This window comes from Salpingoeca rosetta (assembly GCF_000188695.1).
Source record: "Salpingoeca rosetta unplaced genomic scaffold supercont1.1, whole genome shotgun sequence".
Taxonomy (NCBI): domain Eukaryota; class Choanoflagellata; order Craspedida; family Salpingoecidae; genus Salpingoeca; species Salpingoeca rosetta.
Window position 1 is genome coordinate 2,454,003 of NW_004457740.1, and position 18,269 is coordinate 2,472,271.

The window sequence follows — 18,269 nt, forward strand, 5'->3', positions numbered from 1 at the left end:
AGACGACACACACACACACACACACACACACACACACACACACACACACACACACACACACACACATACATACGAACTATGCCAAGGAGCGTATGCGGATTCACGTAGCTGCACACACACAAAGTAACATAGCTACGGAAGACGCGCACGGAGAGGGAGAGAAGCAGAGATACTGCGATCATACGTTCCCATCACATACAGACACAACACACACACACACACACAGCCACAACACACACACACACACAACACACGCACAGACACACACACACACACACACAACACACGCACAGACACACGCACAGACACACGCACAGACACACACACGCACAGACACACACAACACACGCACACACACGCACAGACACAGACACACACCAAACACACACACCATACCGTGTGAAGGTCGCGGCGGACGAGGATCAAGACACCAAAGGAAAAGCCGATGAAGAGAGGCAGCAAGCTGGCCACAGCAAGCACCAGCCCAACCACATCGCCTTGTTCATACTCCACCACCGTCACCGACAGCGGCACACGCTCCACAGCCACAGCATCCTCCATCATCGTCACCACCACTCACCGCAAAGCAGTTCCACTTGTGCGACGTCCAACACGAAAACCACAACCGAAGAACAAAGCAGCACAACGACAACAACAGCGCTGACATGTTTGAGGAGGAAGAGGAAGAGGGGGAGGAGGAGGAGGCAGAAGGGGAGGTGACAACCGCACCACATGGTGGACAGCAGAAGATGCAGGATGGTCCAGCCGTGGAAGAGGAGAATCCCACGTCTGCGCCTGCGTCAGCAAACACCACCCACAACGGCCACGGCCCCGACAAGACAAGTGCAGGCTCAGCACCAGCATCAGCGCCTACACCACCAGCGACAGTGCCAGCGACAGTGACAACAGCGACGGCACCTTTTTTCTCCATTCGCATCATCGACGCAGACTTCCAGGTCCGCCCGTCCATCCCGCAGCTGGACGAGGTCTACAGCGTGTTCCGCTGCTGTCCTCTTCCCAGAGCACCAGTGATCCGCGTCTTCGGCACCACGCCACGCGGGCAGAAGGCGTGCTGCCACGTGCACGGCGTGTACCCGTACATCTACGTGCCCCTGATTGGCCGCAAGCCGGGGCCGAGCGACCTCCTTCGCATGGCCACCGCCATCGACGGCGCCCTGCACAAGTCCATTGTGCTTGACCAGCAAGAGCGGGCCAATGCCAGCAGCACCGCTGCTGCAACCAGTGGACCCAACCACAACGCGCAACAACAACAACAACAACAACAACAACAACAACAACAACAACAACAACAACAACAACAACAACAACAGCAGCAGCAGCAGCAAGGGCGTCGGAAGGAGCGCAAGCAGCAGATTGAGGTGGCCAACATCGAGGTGGTGAAACGCATCAACTTCTACGGCTACCACGAGGGCGAGCAGGACTTCCTCAAGATCTCCCTGATCAACCCATGGCTCGTGCGCCGCACCGCAGACCTGCTGCAAGAGGGCGTGATCGGCAACATCTTCTACCAGCCGTTCGAGGCACACATCCCTTACTTCTTGCAGTTCATGACCGACTACAACCTGCAAGGCATGAACTACATCCACACCAAGCACGCCCTCTTTCGCACGCCCCTGCCCGAGCTGTCCGATCCTCACGCGTCCCTCTCGCAGGGCGCCAGCAGCCAGTACTGGTGCAGCGCCACCGTCAACCCGTCGCTTCTCCTTGTGCCCACCGGCTTTGGCGGGCGGCGGCAGGGCCAGCGCGAGACCTCGTGTGCCGTGGAGTGCGACATCACCGCCGCCAGCATCATCGTGTCCGCGCGGTACGGGTCCACCGCCCATGTCAAGGGCTCATTCGACCTGCACGACACCTCGCTGCCAGTCAACCCGGGCTTGGTTGCGCTGTGGGAGGACGAGCAGCTGCGCCGCCGTGCACGCGGGCAGGCGACGCAGGTGGCACCGCTGACCAATGTCGAGCGGCGTCGCGTGCGCTCGCAGACGACAGATCCAACCACGGCCAACGAAGAGTACTTCCGCATGCTGCTGGATGCAGCTGTGGCCAAAGACCGGCGCCTCAAGGCCAAGCTGCAGAAGGAGACGAAGGAGGAGGACAAGCAACAGGAGAAGAAGAAGAGGAAGAAGCAGAAGAAGAAGCAGACGGAAGGGGAGGTTCAAGAAGCGAAAGGCAACATGAAGAATGGGTTGCTGTCTCAGGGCGGGTTTCATGACGAGGAAGAGGAAGGTGGGGGTGAAGAGGGGGAGGAAGAGGAGATCCTGCCATCCCAGATTGCGGTGGATCGTTTGCACAGTGTCAGCCAGTCCCTGGACACGCTGTCGCAGGAAGGGCAGGATGTGGTGGACATGCTCGGTGCCATGTTTGACCTCAGCCAGGAGGTGGGGACGGACGAGTACGCAGGCGCCGGTACGCAGGAGGTCGATGTGCATCTGATGGAGGAGCGAGCGCGTGCGCTGGCAGCAGGAGGCGATGGCAGTGATGGTGATGATGACAAAGTCTCTCGTATTGATGATGGCTTGGATGATGATGAGGATGACGCTGAGGATGATGCTGAGGGTGACGCTGAGGATGAAGAGCATCTGGGCAGCGCTGATCATTTTCTGGATGGGGAACAGCGCAAGAGGCTTGGAGGCGATGCTGCTGTCATGAAAGGAGATCGCAGGAAGGAAGCTCGCGGTGGCAGTGACAACGATGATGATGACGATGGTGACGAAAACCATGGTGATGATGGAGTGCAGGACAGCCTTGTTGAGAAGGTGATGGAATTAGAGCGCAGAAGAGAAGGTGTCAGCCGTGTGACGAACAATGAGAGTGACAATGGTGACTGGTTGACAACACAGGCACGCACACAATCCACCCAACGCACACCGAGTACACAGCGCAGCCTGAGCGGGCAGCGCTCCCTCGCTCGCCGGCGAAGTGTTGAGGGCGGAGATGTGGGACCTGGGGACCTGGATGATGTTGGCGGTGTGGACTTCGTGAACGATGAGTTGCGCGAGTCCATGCTCATGTCACAGGCGTGGGATGCTGGTCTCTTGGATGACGACGACGACGACGACGACGACGACGCTAGCGAGCGCATGGGTCGCGGACATGGGGATGGAAGCATGAATGTTGAGGAAGAGGAGCATCTTTCAGCGATATCTGGAGAGCGTGGCACGATGGATGTGAGAAATATGGATCAGCAACAACAACAACAACAACAACAACAACAACAACAACAACAACAACAACAACAACAACAACAACAACAACAACAACAACAACAACAACAACAACAACAACAACAACAACAACAACAAGCGAGTGCATCGGCGCTGCCATCTCCTGTCACTGCACTGCCCCACCTTCCTGCTCCAACCGCCACATCAACACAAGTGGCTCATGTGCTGACTGATCAGGCACCTGCTCCACTTACACAGCTGCTGTTTACATCACCCTTGCGCTTGCCGAGAAATGCACCCGAGTCATCCACGTCATCATCGTCATCGTCGTCGGTTTCATCGCCCGCCCACCGCCCGAATGCTCCCGAATCCATCAACAGGCCAGCAACACAACCAGCTCGCGAGCACGGCGCTCCAATAACGACGAGAGCAATGAGCACAACGACAGTAGCACCAACAACAACAGCAGCAACACACACAGCGACAGCAAAAACAACAACAGCAGCAACACACACAGCGACAGCAATGAGCAGCATTGCATTTCCGCGCGCTGACGACCCTGCTCTGCAAGAGGGACGCATGGCATGGCGTGATGCAAGCGAGTTCCGGCAGCCAAAGTACTGCCTGCCAGGTCAGATGAATGTGCTGTGGAGAGCACAGCGGCTGTCACCAGAGCAAGACCCGACGTGTGTGTATGTGTCGCTGCCAATGCTCACGCCCTCATCACCAACAGCTGAAACTGAGCGGCACGAAGAAGCAGGCGGGGTGGAGACTGCAAGTGGCCACAGACACGGTGCCTCATCTTCTCCTCCAACCACTAAAGCCGTCGCATCACCAACGGCCCTGACGCAGCAGCCTGGCGTGACCTCGTCTGCGCTGGAGGTGGCGCCTCGCCACGCAACACAGAGGCTGAGCATGTGGTCCCAGTGCATGTCCGGTCACGCAACAAACCGCGCCAGGGCCAGCAACCAGCATGATGAGGATGCTGGTGCAGACGATGAAGATATGCCGAGCAGCGGTGCTGTTCCAGAAACGCTGCTTCCACTGCTAGCCACGCCACATGATACGCAGCAACAAGGCCAGCTCCCACAAAGTCTGGACAACAATGACACTGCCGCTATGACAAGCCCTGAAGCAACACCACCAAAGGCAGGCGAGCAGCAACAGCACTTGGAGACCGCATCGCCCGCGTCCTCTCCTCACATTCCGCCGGGCCAGCCGCCCACGCTGCCGTCTGCTGCCCTCGCTTCCCCCTACTCGCCCGCTCCACACACGCAATCATCGCAAGCGCACACCTCTTCAGCACCAGCACCAGCACAGTCGTCGGCGACAGTTGACCGCACTGACGACGAGATTGATGGTGGCCGTGCTGGTCATCGTGGTGGTGGTGATGATGATGGTGGTGACAATGATGGTGACAGCGATGGTGGTGGTGACGATGACGATGGTGGTGGTGGTGGTGTGCATGGCCAATCACCCTCCATAGCAACACAAAAGCGCCGTGTTCACCGTGAGATGGGGCCCGTGAGCCCGATGAGTCGCCTTCGCCATCGCTCGCGATCACAGCTGCTGTCGCTGCGCCACGCCGTTGTCGCGCCACTGCGGCCGCTCTTCAACTCGCTCGCAGACCGCGCAAGTGCAGATGAAGAGGAGGAGCAGGACAGCGCGAAACCATCCGCCCTGCGCCATCCCCCGCACGCTGGTGATGTGGGCGTCTCCAGTAATTCTGCGGTCACGTTTGAAGCAGCAGCAGCAACAGTAGCAGATGCGTGCAGAGGAGGTAGTGACGGCAGCACCCCACGGAATGTGTTGCCATTGTGGCCGAGTCTTTCACGGAAAGCAGCACACCAGTTCCATGTTGATGTTGGTGTTCGTGGTGGCGCTTCCATTGATGAGACCAGCAGAAGGCACCGGCGCCCTTGCTGTCTGCTGCACTACAGCTTACCGCCACCGACGACACAGGATCTGCTCACGTCACTGCAGCGTGCGGGCATTCATGCTGAGCGCCATGTGGACCCCTTCTTCTCGCGTGCAGAAGACATCCCACCGAATGGAACCACGCGTGCGCTTGATGGCTCCACTGTGCGGTGGCGCTGGCCCGGTGCTGTGAAGCCAAAGCAGGCAGAGGGAGCAAGCCGTGCACTCGCCCTGTGGGAGCAGCAGCAATACGTGCTGGCAGCAACGACAAAGTTGAGGCAGCGGACGCGAATACAAGCGGCCGTGATTGATTTGGAGGCGCCGCAGCCGCTGGCAAACACTGGCATCGTTGTCATCACTCCCGCTCGCCCGCCCCCTTCCGCAGCAGCACTGAAGGCGCAGGTGGCGGCAACAGCAGTTGATGGCAGTACGCCTGACGGTGGTGCAGGACAGCAGCACGTTGCGACCCTTGGCAGCCAAGGTCATGGCGACGAAGATGTGCGTGAAATCGGGAATGGTGCTGAGGGCGACACGTCGCCGGCCAAGCGCGGGAAACGCATGTCGCGGGTGTTGGCGTTCTCCGGACAAACACAGACGCAGCAGTCGCAGTCGCCGCGGGTTGCATCACTCACACCAATCACGCCGCAAGTGCCGCTGATGCAGGGTACACAGCTCTCCTTGTCAACAATGGACGACACGGCCAGCACGTTCAATACAGCGCCTGACACCAGCGGTACCACAGACCGAAGCGCAGAACACACCACAGGCGTTGCTATTGGTGGTGTTGATGGTGCCGGTAATGATGGTGGTGGTGCAGGCGACGAGCCCCGTCCCAAGCGCCCAAAGGTGCAGTTGTTTTTTTTTTTGGTTTTGTTTTGTGTGTGTGTATGTGGAGATGCGTGTTTGTGTGCGTATGTGTGCGTGTTTGTGTGTGTTTGTGTGTGTGTGTGTGTGTTTGTGTGCGTATGTGTGTGTGTGTGTTTGTTTGAGTGTGAGTGCGTGTGTGCGCGTGTGTGTGTATGAGTGCGTGTGTGCGCGTGTGTGTCATATGCGGCTAGGCCGTTCGTACTGATCTGTGTTTGCTTCCATCGTCACCTCCCTGCCCCCTCATGCTGTTGATGAAACTTCAGGGAAGCGGCGGGTCCCGAACAAAGGGCGTGACGCCAGGCGACACCTACGGCTTCAAGATGGAGACACAGCACGTGTCCCACACTACAGTGCGTTGCCCCGTCATGACGCCTGCGTCACACATCACACGTCGTGTTTTGGACCCCTGTGGAGATGGATAGGTCCTTTGTCGAAAAGCCTCACCGTGTTGCTTTGACTGACATTGTGCTCATCATTTTCTGCATGCAGGCTTTGCAAACACAGCAGCATCTGACGCTGTTGAGCCTTGAGCTAATGGCCGACAGCCGAGGCCAGAAACAGGTGCGTTCCCGGGCGTATGCCTTTGCGCCATGGTGTGGCGTGTGTGCGTATGTGTGTGTGTGTGTGTGTGTGTGTGTGTGTGTGTGTGTGTGTGTGTGTGTGTGTGTGTGTGTGTGTGTGTGTGTGGGTGTGTGTGTGTGGGTGGGTGTGAGTGTGGGTGTGGGTGTGGGTGTGGGTGTGTGTGGGTGGGTGTGTTCAGCGTCGCAGCAGTGGTGTTAGTGCACACAATGCTGTTGACTCCTGCCACTCACCACTGACCGCGCCATTTATCACACTTTCCACGTGCATGCGCAGAGTGACCCCGAATTCGACCCGATTCTCGCCCTCTTCTGCGTCGTGCACGATGACCAGGAGCCAACAGCCTCCGCTGTCAAGAAGGTGGCAACAACCTGTTTGCTTGCTTGCTCGTTTGCTTGCTCATGATATTGATTTGCCACGTGTGCACCACTACGTGCAAGAAAGTTTTAGCATACGTTTGATCGCTGGTGCGTGGAGTCGTGGATCCTCGTTTCAGTTGGTTACTTTTCATGTGCGATGGATGGGTGCTGGATTTTACAGGTCGTAATGACGCATCGCACCTCCAGCCAGGCAGGCGCCACATCAGCAATGCTTGGATTGCGTCGCGTGGACGTCATTGAAAAGAATTCAGAACGCGAAATGCTCGACACATTCATTGAATGGCTCCAAACGTACGCAAGGCGTGTTGTGTTTTACTGTCTTTGTGGTGTGTATTGTTGTTGTGTTGTGTTGTCCTTGTGTTTATATTTGGCCTGACATCTGTGCACGCACCACAGGGGCAGCAACTCACGCGCCTTTTTTTTTCTCACCTCTAGGTTGGACCCTGACTTGATCATTGGATATGAGATCCAAATGGGCTCATGGGGATATCTCATTCAGCGCGGCCAAGTGAGCGCACGCACTGCTTGCCTTGGTTGTACTTACACTGAGATGGACAACACACAGACTTGCACAACTCACATACACATGTTTTTGTATGTGTGTGTTGCGCGTTGCGTGCGTTTTGCAGGTGCTTGGCTTGGACATGGTCGTGCTTCTCTCTCGCACACCCTCCACGTCCTCGTCTTCAGGATTCAAGGACGACACGACAAACGAATATGGCGCTCGACACACGTCCGAGTTTCGTATCGTTGGTGTGTTCACCCGTGGCTGCTTTGGCATCGGCAATGTGTTGCGTCACAAATTACCTTGTGGTGCCGTTTGTGGTCATGTGTTGCGCGCATATTGTGTCACATTAACTTTAGCATGTGTGTGTTTTTCTCACACGGCCCCCACCCCTATATTCCTTGCTGTGCATTTCTCAATTTGTGTTCGCGTGGGACCAGGGCGAGTGATCCTCAACCTGTGGCGCCTGCTGCGACACGAGCTGGCCTTGACCTCATACTCGTTTGAGAACGTCATGTTCCACATCTTGCACCGCCGTGTGCCCGCATACTCGCAGCAGCAACTGCGCAATTGGTATCACAACACCCACGCCCCTCTGAGGTGAGGTGGCAATGTTGTGCTTCCCGTGTGGCGACATACGAATGGCACGATTGTACATCCGTCGCGGTGTCATTGATATTGAGTGCCGGTGTCAGCATGCACTCGTTCCAGCTCCCTTCATCGCGCTCCTCTCCTCACTCACTCACTCACTCACTCACTCACTCACTCACTCACTCACTCACTCACTCACTCACTCACATACACATACTCACTCACTCACTCATTCACTCAATCAATCAATCACTCACACTCACTCACTCACTCACTCACTCACTCGCTCGCTCACTCACGCTTACCGAATCACTTTGTAGGTGGCGCGTGTGCAAGCACCTCTTGTTCCGTGCACTCTCCTGTCTGCAGCTGATGTATGAAATCAATTTCATCGAACGCACGAGCGAGTTTGCCCGACTCTTTGGCATTTTGTTCTACGAGGTCATTTCCCGTGGCTCCCAATTCCGGTGCGTGCCTGCGTGGGTGCATGGATGCACGTGTTGTGTGTGTGTGTGTGTGTGTGTGTATGTGTGTGTTTTGTGTGTGTGTGTGTGTTGTGTGGATATATGCTTGGGGTTCGTTTTCGCAGTGATGTACGTGTTGCATGTGGTAAATGGCTTGACACAGCGCTCTTGCTTCACTTGCTTCGCTGGCATGTTTTGTTTGCATCCGCCGTTTGGTTGTTGATGGGAAATTCACGATTTGTCGTCTGTTTCTTCCGCGCGTGGCCAGAGTTGAATCCATCATGCTCCGCATTGCACATCCACGAAACTTTATCATGATATCTCCAAGCAAGGACCAGGTCTGACACGCTCATGTCACCTTCTAATTGTTCATTTGTGCGTGACTGCATGTGTGTATGTGAGTGAGATGCACGCGTCTAATCTCGTCATATGGCTATTGCATCCACCTCATCCACGCGGTGCAAATCCTTGCCCCACCTCCGGTCCTTTTCCCCGTTCCTCCTCCACCCTCCTCCCGCACAACGCACGTACACAGGTCCGCAACCAGCGCGCCCCAGAAGCGCTGCCGCTCATATTGGAGCCGGAGAGCAAGTTCTACAGCAGTCCGGTGCTCGTGCTGGACTTCCAGTCCCTCTATCCGTCCATGATGATTGCCTACAACATCTGCTTCTCCACGTGTCTCGGGCGTGTGCCAGGCACCGCCACACGACGGGCAGCATATGGTGATGGCGATGCTGGTGGCAGTGGCACAAAGTTTGGGGTGTCGCACTTTGACCTTCCTCCAGGCCTGCTCTCGGACTTGGTCGACCAAGACCTTGTGCACATCTGCCCAAATGGCGTCATGTGAGAGTGAATGGAACTGAACGCGTGCAGATGATGGTGCTTGTGCTGCTGTTGTTCTTCGATGTCTGTCGTGCTCTGTATTGTGCGCGGATTTTGCTTGTAATGGCTATCGATTCGACAAGTGCTACCCTCATTCGACTTACGCCATCACCTGCGTGTGTGTGTGTGTGTGTGTGTGTGTGTGTGTGTGTGTGTGTTTCTGTGTGTGCGTGTGTGTGTTTCTGTGTGTTTCTGTGTGTGCGTATGTGTATTCCATTCAGGTTCTGCAAGCGAGAGCTACGTGGCGGTGTGCTGCCGGTCATGCTGGACGAGATTCTGCGCACGCGAATCATGGTCAAGCAGTCCATGAAGGAATCAGACGTCTCCCAGGCCATGCACCGCCTCATGAACGCTCGGTGCGCTGGCTGGCTGTGTGTGCGTGTGTGTGTGCGTGTGTGTGTGCGTGTGTGTGCGTGTGTGCGTGTGTGTGTGTGTGTGCTTTTTTGCTTGAACTTGTGTGTCGTGCTGTTCACGGACATTACCGAATGTCCATTCCCAATGCTCTCAACTGCCAGGCAACTCGGGTTGAAGCTGATTGCCAATGTCACATACGGATACACCTCGGCAACATTTTCCGGGCGAATGCCGTGTGTGGACATTGCAGACAGCATCGTTCAATCGGTGCGATCATGAGTCTGCTCGGTCGCTTACGTTTGTGTGTGCGTGTGTGTGTGAATGTGTGTGGCTGCGTTTGTGCTTGCGCTCGTGTGTGCATGCGTTTGCGCGCGTGTGTGTGTGTGTGTGCGTGTGTGTGTGTGTGTGTGTGTGTGTGTGCGTTTGTTCACGCTTCCATGCCCTGGTGCAGGCACGTGAGACGCTGACACGCGCGATGAGAATGGTGGAGACCAACCCAAAGTGGAACGCCAAGGTATTCTGTCGTGTGTCAGCAATACGCGACTTGCAATTCCGTAAATCAACCTGAACGCCGGCATACACGCACACGCACAGCTGAAACCCATCGTCTCATTGCTCGTGTCCTTGTCTCTGCTTGTGACACGCTGACGCAGGTTGTGTACGGCGATACGGACAGCATGTTTGTGCTACTGCCGGGAGCAACAAAGGACCAAGCGTTTGCCATTGGCAAGGTCAGAACGACACAATGCCATTGACACGCTGTGGTGTTTAGGAATGCGCTGGGCTGCTCCGTGGTTGCACACACATGCACGAACACACGCACACGAACACGAACACAAGAACACACGCACACGCGCACACGAACACGAACACAAGAACACACGCACACACGCACACTCACACGCTCACGTACGCACACGCGCATACTCACTCACTCACAACTCCCTTATGCGCGTCTGTCCTGTGTCTGAGCGTGCAGGAAATTGCAGAGGCCGTGACGGCAGCAAATCCGCCACCAGTCAAGCTCAAGTTTGAGAAGGTCTATCTTCCATGCATCTTGCAAACGAAGAAACGGTACGACACACCTTATGTCCAACACATTGACTGCCTCCTTCCCCTGTCTTGCTGTTGCGCTGTCGTGAAGATGAGGGAGCCAATGAGGTGTGTGTGTGTGTGTGTGTGTGTGTGCACGTGCGTTTGCATATCACGTACGGAAACGCAAACTTGAATGCTCACATGCTCACACCATCCTCCCAACAACCGCAGGTACGTTGGATACATGTATGAGAAGCCAAGCCAGAGGGAGCCCGAGTTTGATGCCAAAGGCATCGAGACCGTTCGCCGTGATGTTTGTCCCGCCGTTGCCAAGGTGCGCGATACGTGCGCGCGCGCGTGCGTGCGTGCGTGCGTGTGTGCGTGTTTGTGGTGTACCAACGATTCGTGGTCGATGCCATCGTGTGTATCGTCGATAAACATGTGATAATTCGTGGTGATGACATGGTGCACACTTGACTGTTGCAGATTATGGAGCGCTGCCTCCGGATGCTGTTTGAGACGCGAGATTTGAGCAAGATCAAGGCATATCTCCAGCGGGAGTGGATGAAGATCCTCACCAGCAGGTTTGTTGATTGCGGTGACGCTGTTTGCTGCCCGAATGTCATTGTCCTTTCCTTCGTTTGTTGCTCTTGCTTTGGATCTTGTTTTGGTTGCGTACCCAATGTTTGTGCTCGCATGCATCTCATTCATCGCTTGCATTGCGCGTTCACGTGCGTGCCAATGTGTGCCGCTGCGTGCTGCCCACAGGATCAACCTTGCCGACTTTGTGTTTGCAAAGGAATATCGCGGGCGGGAATCGTATTCCGTTCGCGCATGTGTTGCAGCCCTCGAAATTGCAAACCGGTCAGAATGCTTGTGCGTATATGCTCTGTTGCTGGGCCGACGCACACATGACGGAAGCAACCTGCCTTCTTCTGCCTGAAGCTTGGGGGATGAAGCCAAGGAGTGGTGGAGTGCTGGTGCAAGTCTCAAAGCCTGTGCTATCTCTCATCGTCCAACTTCTACGCCTCCGTGTTTGCATGTGTCTCTGCGCACATATTAGTCTGTCTCGCCTCGACCCCCGTGCTGAGCCACGGGTGCGGGAGCGCGTGCCATATGTGATTGTGTGCGGCCCCCCAAAAGCGACGCTCATCTCCCTCGTGCGGCAACCGGAGGAACTGCTGGCGGACCCGGGCCTTCGCCTCAACGCGCTCTACTACATCAAGAAGCAGATTATCCCTCCGGTGCGCGTGTCTTGTGCTCGTTTGTTTGTTTGTTTGTTTGTTAGTTTGTTTGTTTGTGCGTGTGTGCGCACACGTTTTGTCCAACCCTTGCGAGACATCTTACGCTCTGTGTCAATCTTGCGCGATGTCCTGCGCTCATGTGCACCCTGCTGTTTGAACGATTGCAGTTGGACCGGTGCTTTAACCTTTTTGGAATCTACCTGACTCCGTGGTTTCAGGTGAACCCTTTGATATCGCACTCATGCCATCATGCCATCACACACACACGCGCGCGCCTCACGCAGCTGTTTCTGTCTTGCCTTTCTTCTACCTGGCCTCGTCACACAGGAGCTGCCAAAAGTGTATCGAACTGCTAATGCGTTTGCTGCGCCGCAGTTTGGACTGCACAACAGCCACCAGCGCTCCACCATCGACCAGGTGAACGATGGTGCAGTTTCACACATGCGTGCATGTGTGCATCGCGCATTCCTTTCCCCACATGCACACGCGCATGAATTTTAGCCTCTTTGCGCTCACTGCTGTATGCTGTTGCGATTGGGATATTGGTTTCTAGTTTTATCGGAGCCGGCACTGCGTCATTTGTGGAGAACTGACGCAAGGCGCTGTCTGCGCAAACTGTAAGCGCGATCCTGCGGAAGCCACCGTGAGTCACCTTCAGGCCGCACAGAGCCACCTGCGCGCGCGCGCGCGCGCGCGTGTGTGTGTGTGTGTGTGTGTGTGTGTGTGTGTGTGTGTGTATGTGTGTATGTGTGTGTGTGTATGTGTGTATGTGTGTGCTTCGGTGCATAGTGACTTGTCGTGGATGATGACAACAGCGCGATGTGAGTGAGTCCCCTCAACAACCCGGCCATATGCATGCTGTTCAGGTTCGATTACATGCGCGAGTAACACTGACGGAACGGGAAATGGCCATCTTGAAGGTTGGTCGACCCGCGATGCGAAACGAATCATACTGCAACCGCCACACACACACACACACACACACACACACACACACACACACACACACACACACACACACACACACACACACACACACACACACACACACACACACACACACACACACACACACACACAATACTATCGATTGCTGGCCATTCAACAAACAGCGCCACCGCCCACTTCTCAAACCTCGCTCAAATCCTTTCGCACTGACTTGATTGTGTGCAATTACAGGGGATTTGCCGCCGCTGTATGGGATTCACCCTGGACAACAACGTTGCGTGTGTGTCTGTGTGGTGCCCTGTACTGTACCAGCGCTCACGGCTGCATCACAAACTGAAAAACGTGCGCGTGTTGCGGTCTCTGGACTTTTAATGGATGTTGCGGATACAAAAAGGCGACAGCGCCACTCGTGTGTTTCATTTCTACATGCCAACTACCTTGACTCTGTACATGGCTCACGTGTGTATGTTCAACAGTAAGTTCAAATGAATGTGTAATAGGCACGTTGCAGTGGCTATACGAACCCAATACACGATCGGACGCATTGATGAGTGCTGTCATGGTGCTGCATGCTGTGTGACACCACAACACAAACCGCTAGACCGTCACTGCTTCGACAGCAATTTCAAAAGCCGCCCCTGCACAATGGGTTGTGATGCAGAGCAGCATTGCCATAAGGTAATTGTGAGGAACGCGCGCGTGCGTGTGTCTGTGTGTGTGTGTGTCTGTGTCTGTGTGTGTGTGTGTGTCTGTGTGTGTGTGTGTGTGTGTGTGTCTGTGTGTGTTTGTGTGGGTGTCTGTGTGGGTGTCGTGTGAAGTTCATGGTCTTTGTTTTTTGCTTGCAGGCATTCATGTGTCGGACATGACACGAACCGATTTTGCCTTTTTCCGCGACTGCGACGAGGACGTTGCCCGAGCGCGCTTGCCATCCCCAGAAATCTGCGCAGCAAACAACATCGCATCGACACAAAAGTTGTTCACATATCCGTGAGTGCGAAGGGCATGCATGCACAGACAGCTGCGTGTCCGTGCTGAAACGAACATGCCATGAGCAACACATGTCGTGGCTGATGGTTGGATGATTGGTATCTAACCTTCTTGCCCGTTTTAGGATCACGCGGCACAAGAGGCCCATGCAGCGGGCAGCGCACCTGACCATTGGGAACGTGTTTTGTGTGTGTGTGTGTGTGTGTGTGTGTGTGTGTGTGTGTGTGTGTGTGTGTGTGTGTGTGTGTGTGTGTGTGTGTGTGTGTGTGTGTTTATATTTGCTTGTGCGAGCGTGTTTATATTTGCTTGTGCGAGTGAGTATGTGAGTGCGTGTGAGCACACCTAACAAATATGTTCCAGACCAGGTGTGGCCATTACTTACCTTGACTTTGATCTGACAAAGGACAGGGTTTCCCTCGTCATCCGTTTGTCCCGGCAACGGAGCGCCACACGTCTCATATACCGGCTACAGATGACAGTGTGTGTGTGTGTGTGTGTGCGCGTGTATTTGTGAACAGAACACAAGAGCACAAGGCAACCCAGGTCTATTGAAAGTAAATTCAAACACGGTGGCTCACTGGTGCGTGCACATGTGTACTCGTACTGTGGGAGCGGCGATGCGATCGCGCTCATCGCGACAGATGAGACGCGACACGTTGATGTTGATTTCCTGTTTGAATCCATCGAAGAGGCAACAGGGTGTTGAGTACATGTGAGAACACACACACACACACACACGCTCTCAAGAAGAGCTCTTCAACCCATCACTCAGCACAATCACGACCAAATCCCTGCTCCGTTGCGCACGTTGCACAACATGTCCTGCCAATTGCGTTCACAAAGCGCTCATACCGAATCGCCGCCAGAGCCCCACACCCGATGCAGATTTTGTGCAGCTGGCAAACAAACACAGGCCACACATTGAAGTCGTTTCGCATGAGCGCGTGAAGGAGCACCACAAGATTCGCTCAACAACAATTGTCGACAAACGCCAGGGAAGGAAGCAGAGGCAACTGGCATGTTTTCACCGCCAACTTACCAGCCATATTTAGCATGAACACGGCATCGTCGGTGCTGTCCTTATCATCATCCTCCTTGCGTCGAGACCTTCGCCTTGGGACCACGGCTGCACGCGCTGATGATGATGAGGAGGAGGAGGACGAGGAGGAGGAGGACGAGGAGGCTGTTGCTGCCGTTGCTCTTGCTCTTGCTGTTGCTGTTGTTGTTGCTGTTGCTGTTGCTGTTGCTGTTGTTGTTGCTTGCCGTGTCGCAGAAGCAGACGCGGATGAAGAAGAAGACCGGGAGGGAAAAGAGGCAGAAAGAGAAGGTTGTTGCTTCCTTGGCGCTCGACTCACACTGGTCTGATTACCAACGCGTGCTGCTGAGGCTGATGCGTCCGGTTGAGGCGTTGGTCGGTCGCCCTGACGAAAGGCATTCGCGGTTGGCGTCACGGTGCTGCCCACAACGTGACTGAGACGCTTCTGCCGATGCGACGTCCGCTGCCGCAGCGGGGACGCGGGCGTCTGCTTTGCGCTCGTTTCATTCGCTTTCGATGTGATGCGCGGCTTGTACACCTTGCGAGGCAGCGACGATGAAGGCGACGATGAAGGCGACGGTGGCGACGCTGCTGCCTTTGCTGCCTTTGCTGCCTTTGCTGCATTTGCTGCATTTGCTGCATTTGCAGGTGACGCTGTTGCTGTTGTTTGTGCCCTTGATGTCGCTACTGTGCTTGCTGCAGTTGTTGCTGTTGATGTTGTTGCTGCAGTCGTTGCTGTTGCTGCTGTTGCGGGCTCGTGCTTGCCACTTGATGGCGATGGTTGAGCGGCTGGAGCCGTTGATGACGCTGACGCAGCATCGTGTTCTTTCGAGTTCTGGATATCGCAACGAAAGCACGTAGGAAGAACGGACAGGTCAGTGAAGCACACCAAAGTCATGCGCTTGTGTGTGTGTGTGCTTGCTAATATCCCTTGATCCTCTTGAAGTCCCTCGGCTCCACGCAATGTTCTCCCTCTCTTCTTCACATGCACATGCTCTGCGGGTAGTGCACAGGGCGCCTCACCACGAATCGAAACGCGGCAAAGCGGGCACGCGTCTCCTCCAAGCGCTTCTTGAGGGCGAGCAGCGGCAGCGTCACGTCGTTCGGCGCATTCAACTGTGGTCAAACAGGAAGAGAAAGAGACAGTGATAACCTCAGGTGAGCAGTAGCTCTTGTGAAGCATGCACGCATACGCAGATGTGTATGTGTGTGTGCGTGCGTGCGTGCGTGCGTGTGTGTGTGTGTGTGTGTGTGTGTGTGTGTGTGTGTGTGTGTGTGTGTGTGTGTGTGTGCGTGCTCTCGGGATTGCGTCCATGAATGTTGGTGCACATGAATGGAATATTGGGTCATCACGCAACGGCCGGGCACTGGACGATGGAAAACATGTCAAGAGCACATGTGTGTACGTACTCGGAGGGCGGAGGCAAGCAAGCTGCGCACGTGCGGCAAGTCTCGCACCAGGAGCAGCTTGCCCTGCTCCTCAACTGCATCAACAACGGCGCTCGTGTCGCTTGTGCGCTCCACCACAATTGCTTCTTCTGTGCCGTATGTGGCCGATGTGCCGGCGCCAGACCGTGCCAATCGCACCCACTCGTCTGCAGACTCACTGCCCAGAGCAGATCGCTGCGCTGCCATGTGACGCGAAAACGACAGCCCGTCTCCACCCCCAGCGCCCAATGAGCTTGTCCCAGTATGCCGTATTCTGCCATCATCATCACCATCATCGTCGTCATCGTCATCGTCATCGTCATCACCAATAAGATCCATAGCAGACACGTGAGCCATGTCGTCGTCGTCATCGTCGTCGTCGTCGTCGTCGTCGTCGTCGTCGTCGTTGAAGATGTCGAGTGGAGTCTTGGACGCACTGGCGGCTTGCCGCTGCTTTGCCAGGCGTTCATGCTGCTGTTGTCGTTGCTGCTTCTTGTGCTCCTCCTCACGAACACGCGTCACTGACAAAACCGTACAAGGTCCACGTCACAGTGTAAGGACGATGCTTGAAGCGGTGACGCACACACGCTGACACAAACAGAGCAAACAAGTTGTAACCAAGTACGCACACGCTCACTCGCACGCGCACACGCTCACACACACGCGCGCGCACACACGCTCACACACACATGCACGGCACCTTGTTTCAACAGGCTGAGGGAGTTTTCAAGCTGGGTCACGGCGTCCTCCACCTGGGGCAGGCTCTCTGGTTGCGACAGTTTAGATCAAGGTTCACAGTACACGAACGAGTTGAGATGGAGGTGAAAGCCAACAACACCACGACCTCACCTCCGCGCCTGCACGTGGACGCACACCTGTGATGGTCGCCTGTAGCTCCTGCAGCTGACGGCTGCGCATGTCGGCTTCAGAAGCTGCAGCGCTGCAAGGCATGAGTGTGATGAAGTGACGACGACCGTGAGACAGCGAATGATGTGACAACGATTGTGGGGTTGTGTGGGTGTGTGTGTGAGCATGTGGGTGTGAGTGTGGAATAACGACGTGCAGCACACGAGTTGCTCAGCAAGCATTCACACGGCATCCACGCGTTCGCGTGTCCGAGTTGGCATTCCGGGCGAACGCGCGCGTACCCTGTGTCATGCTGTTGCTGCTGCTGCTGTTGTTGCTGTGCCTGACGAAAGGGCTCAGCCTCAATCTGGTCCAGCTTGATGTTGCACGTGTGCTCGAGGTAGGTTGCAGCAAACCGCAGCTGGGTGAACTTTTCCTGGAACCGGTCGAGCCACCCTTTGAAGATGCGAAGCGCCGCGGTGCGTAGTTCCCGCTGCTCGCGCGACCTACAAGGATGTGGTTTGGTGTGTGAGCGAACATGCTTGTAATTTGCAGGGAGGGCAGTCTCGTTCCTGAATGCACACGCAAGCGCCATTGAAGCTGCAGCTGGTCACAGCCAACTCACAAGCGCACGCCTGCGCACACGAATGTATGCACACCTACACATGCATGCATTCATATTCAACACACACGCCCGATACGCGCGCGTACACATACACATACACATACACGCGCACGCAAACGCACGCACACACACACACACACACACACACACACACACACACACACACACACACACACACACACACACACAAATGTACACTCACGACTTCTTCGAAGGACAGCATGTGATGGTCTGATCAAGGATGCGGCGGAGATGGGGCAAGGTAAGGCTTCGAAACTGTGCAGAGCGCATGAAGAGCGTGTTGATGATGTCCATGGCGCTTGCACGCACGACTGGACTTGTTTCCTCGAGATACAGCTTCAGCCGTGCGTGCGCTTCATCGATGGCCTGAGGTGACCT

At 55.4% G+C, this 18,269-nt stretch overlaps 2 protein-coding genes across 2 annotated transcripts; one reads left to right on the forward strand and one right to left on the reverse strand.

The window, feature by feature from the left end:
• Window positions 1-445: 445 nt before the first annotated feature.
• On the forward strand, window positions 446-13,496 carry PTSG_00544 (DNA polymerase zeta catalytic subunit; the record flags this gene model as incomplete). The annotated part of the gene is made up of 26 exons (XM_004999033.1): window positions 446-565; window positions 591-5,945; window positions 6,230-6,316; window positions 6,456-6,527; window positions 6,822-6,905; window positions 7,086-7,216; window positions 7,361-7,433; window positions 7,555-7,678; window positions 7,871-8,030; window positions 8,342-8,488; window positions 8,754-8,823; window positions 9,021-9,328; window positions 9,589-9,723; window positions 9,883-9,988; window positions 10,173-10,235; window positions 10,375-10,452; window positions 10,701-10,795; window positions 10,988-11,090; window positions 11,243-11,340; window positions 11,525-11,620; window positions 11,820-12,000; window positions 12,168-12,218; window positions 12,328-12,417; window positions 12,554-12,643; window positions 12,867-12,920; window positions 13,180-13,496. The coding sequence occupies 26 exons, from the start codon at window positions 446-448 to the stop codon at window positions 13,318-13,320; spliced, it is 8,112 nt and encodes a 2,703-aa protein (XP_004999090.1). The 3' UTR covers window positions 13,321-13,496.
• On the reverse strand, window positions 13,300-18,207 carry PTSG_00545 (uncharacterized protein). Its single transcript, XM_004999034.1, has 13 exons — window positions 18,073-18,207; window positions 17,548-17,751; window positions 17,275-17,339; window positions 17,100-17,165; window positions 16,382-16,920; window positions 15,995-16,087; window positions 14,975-15,806; window positions 14,788-14,831; window positions 14,540-14,605; window positions 14,318-14,401; window positions 14,043-14,099; window positions 13,822-13,887; window positions 13,300-13,586 (listed from the first exon to the last, which is right to left on the reverse strand). The coding sequence occupies exons 1-13, from the start codon at window positions 18,183-18,185 to the stop codon at window positions 13,554-13,556; spliced, it is 2,262 nt and encodes a 753-aa protein (XP_004999091.1). The 5' UTR covers window positions 18,186-18,207; the 3' UTR covers window positions 13,300-13,553.
• Between the last annotated feature and the right edge of the window lie 62 nt (window positions 18,208-18,269).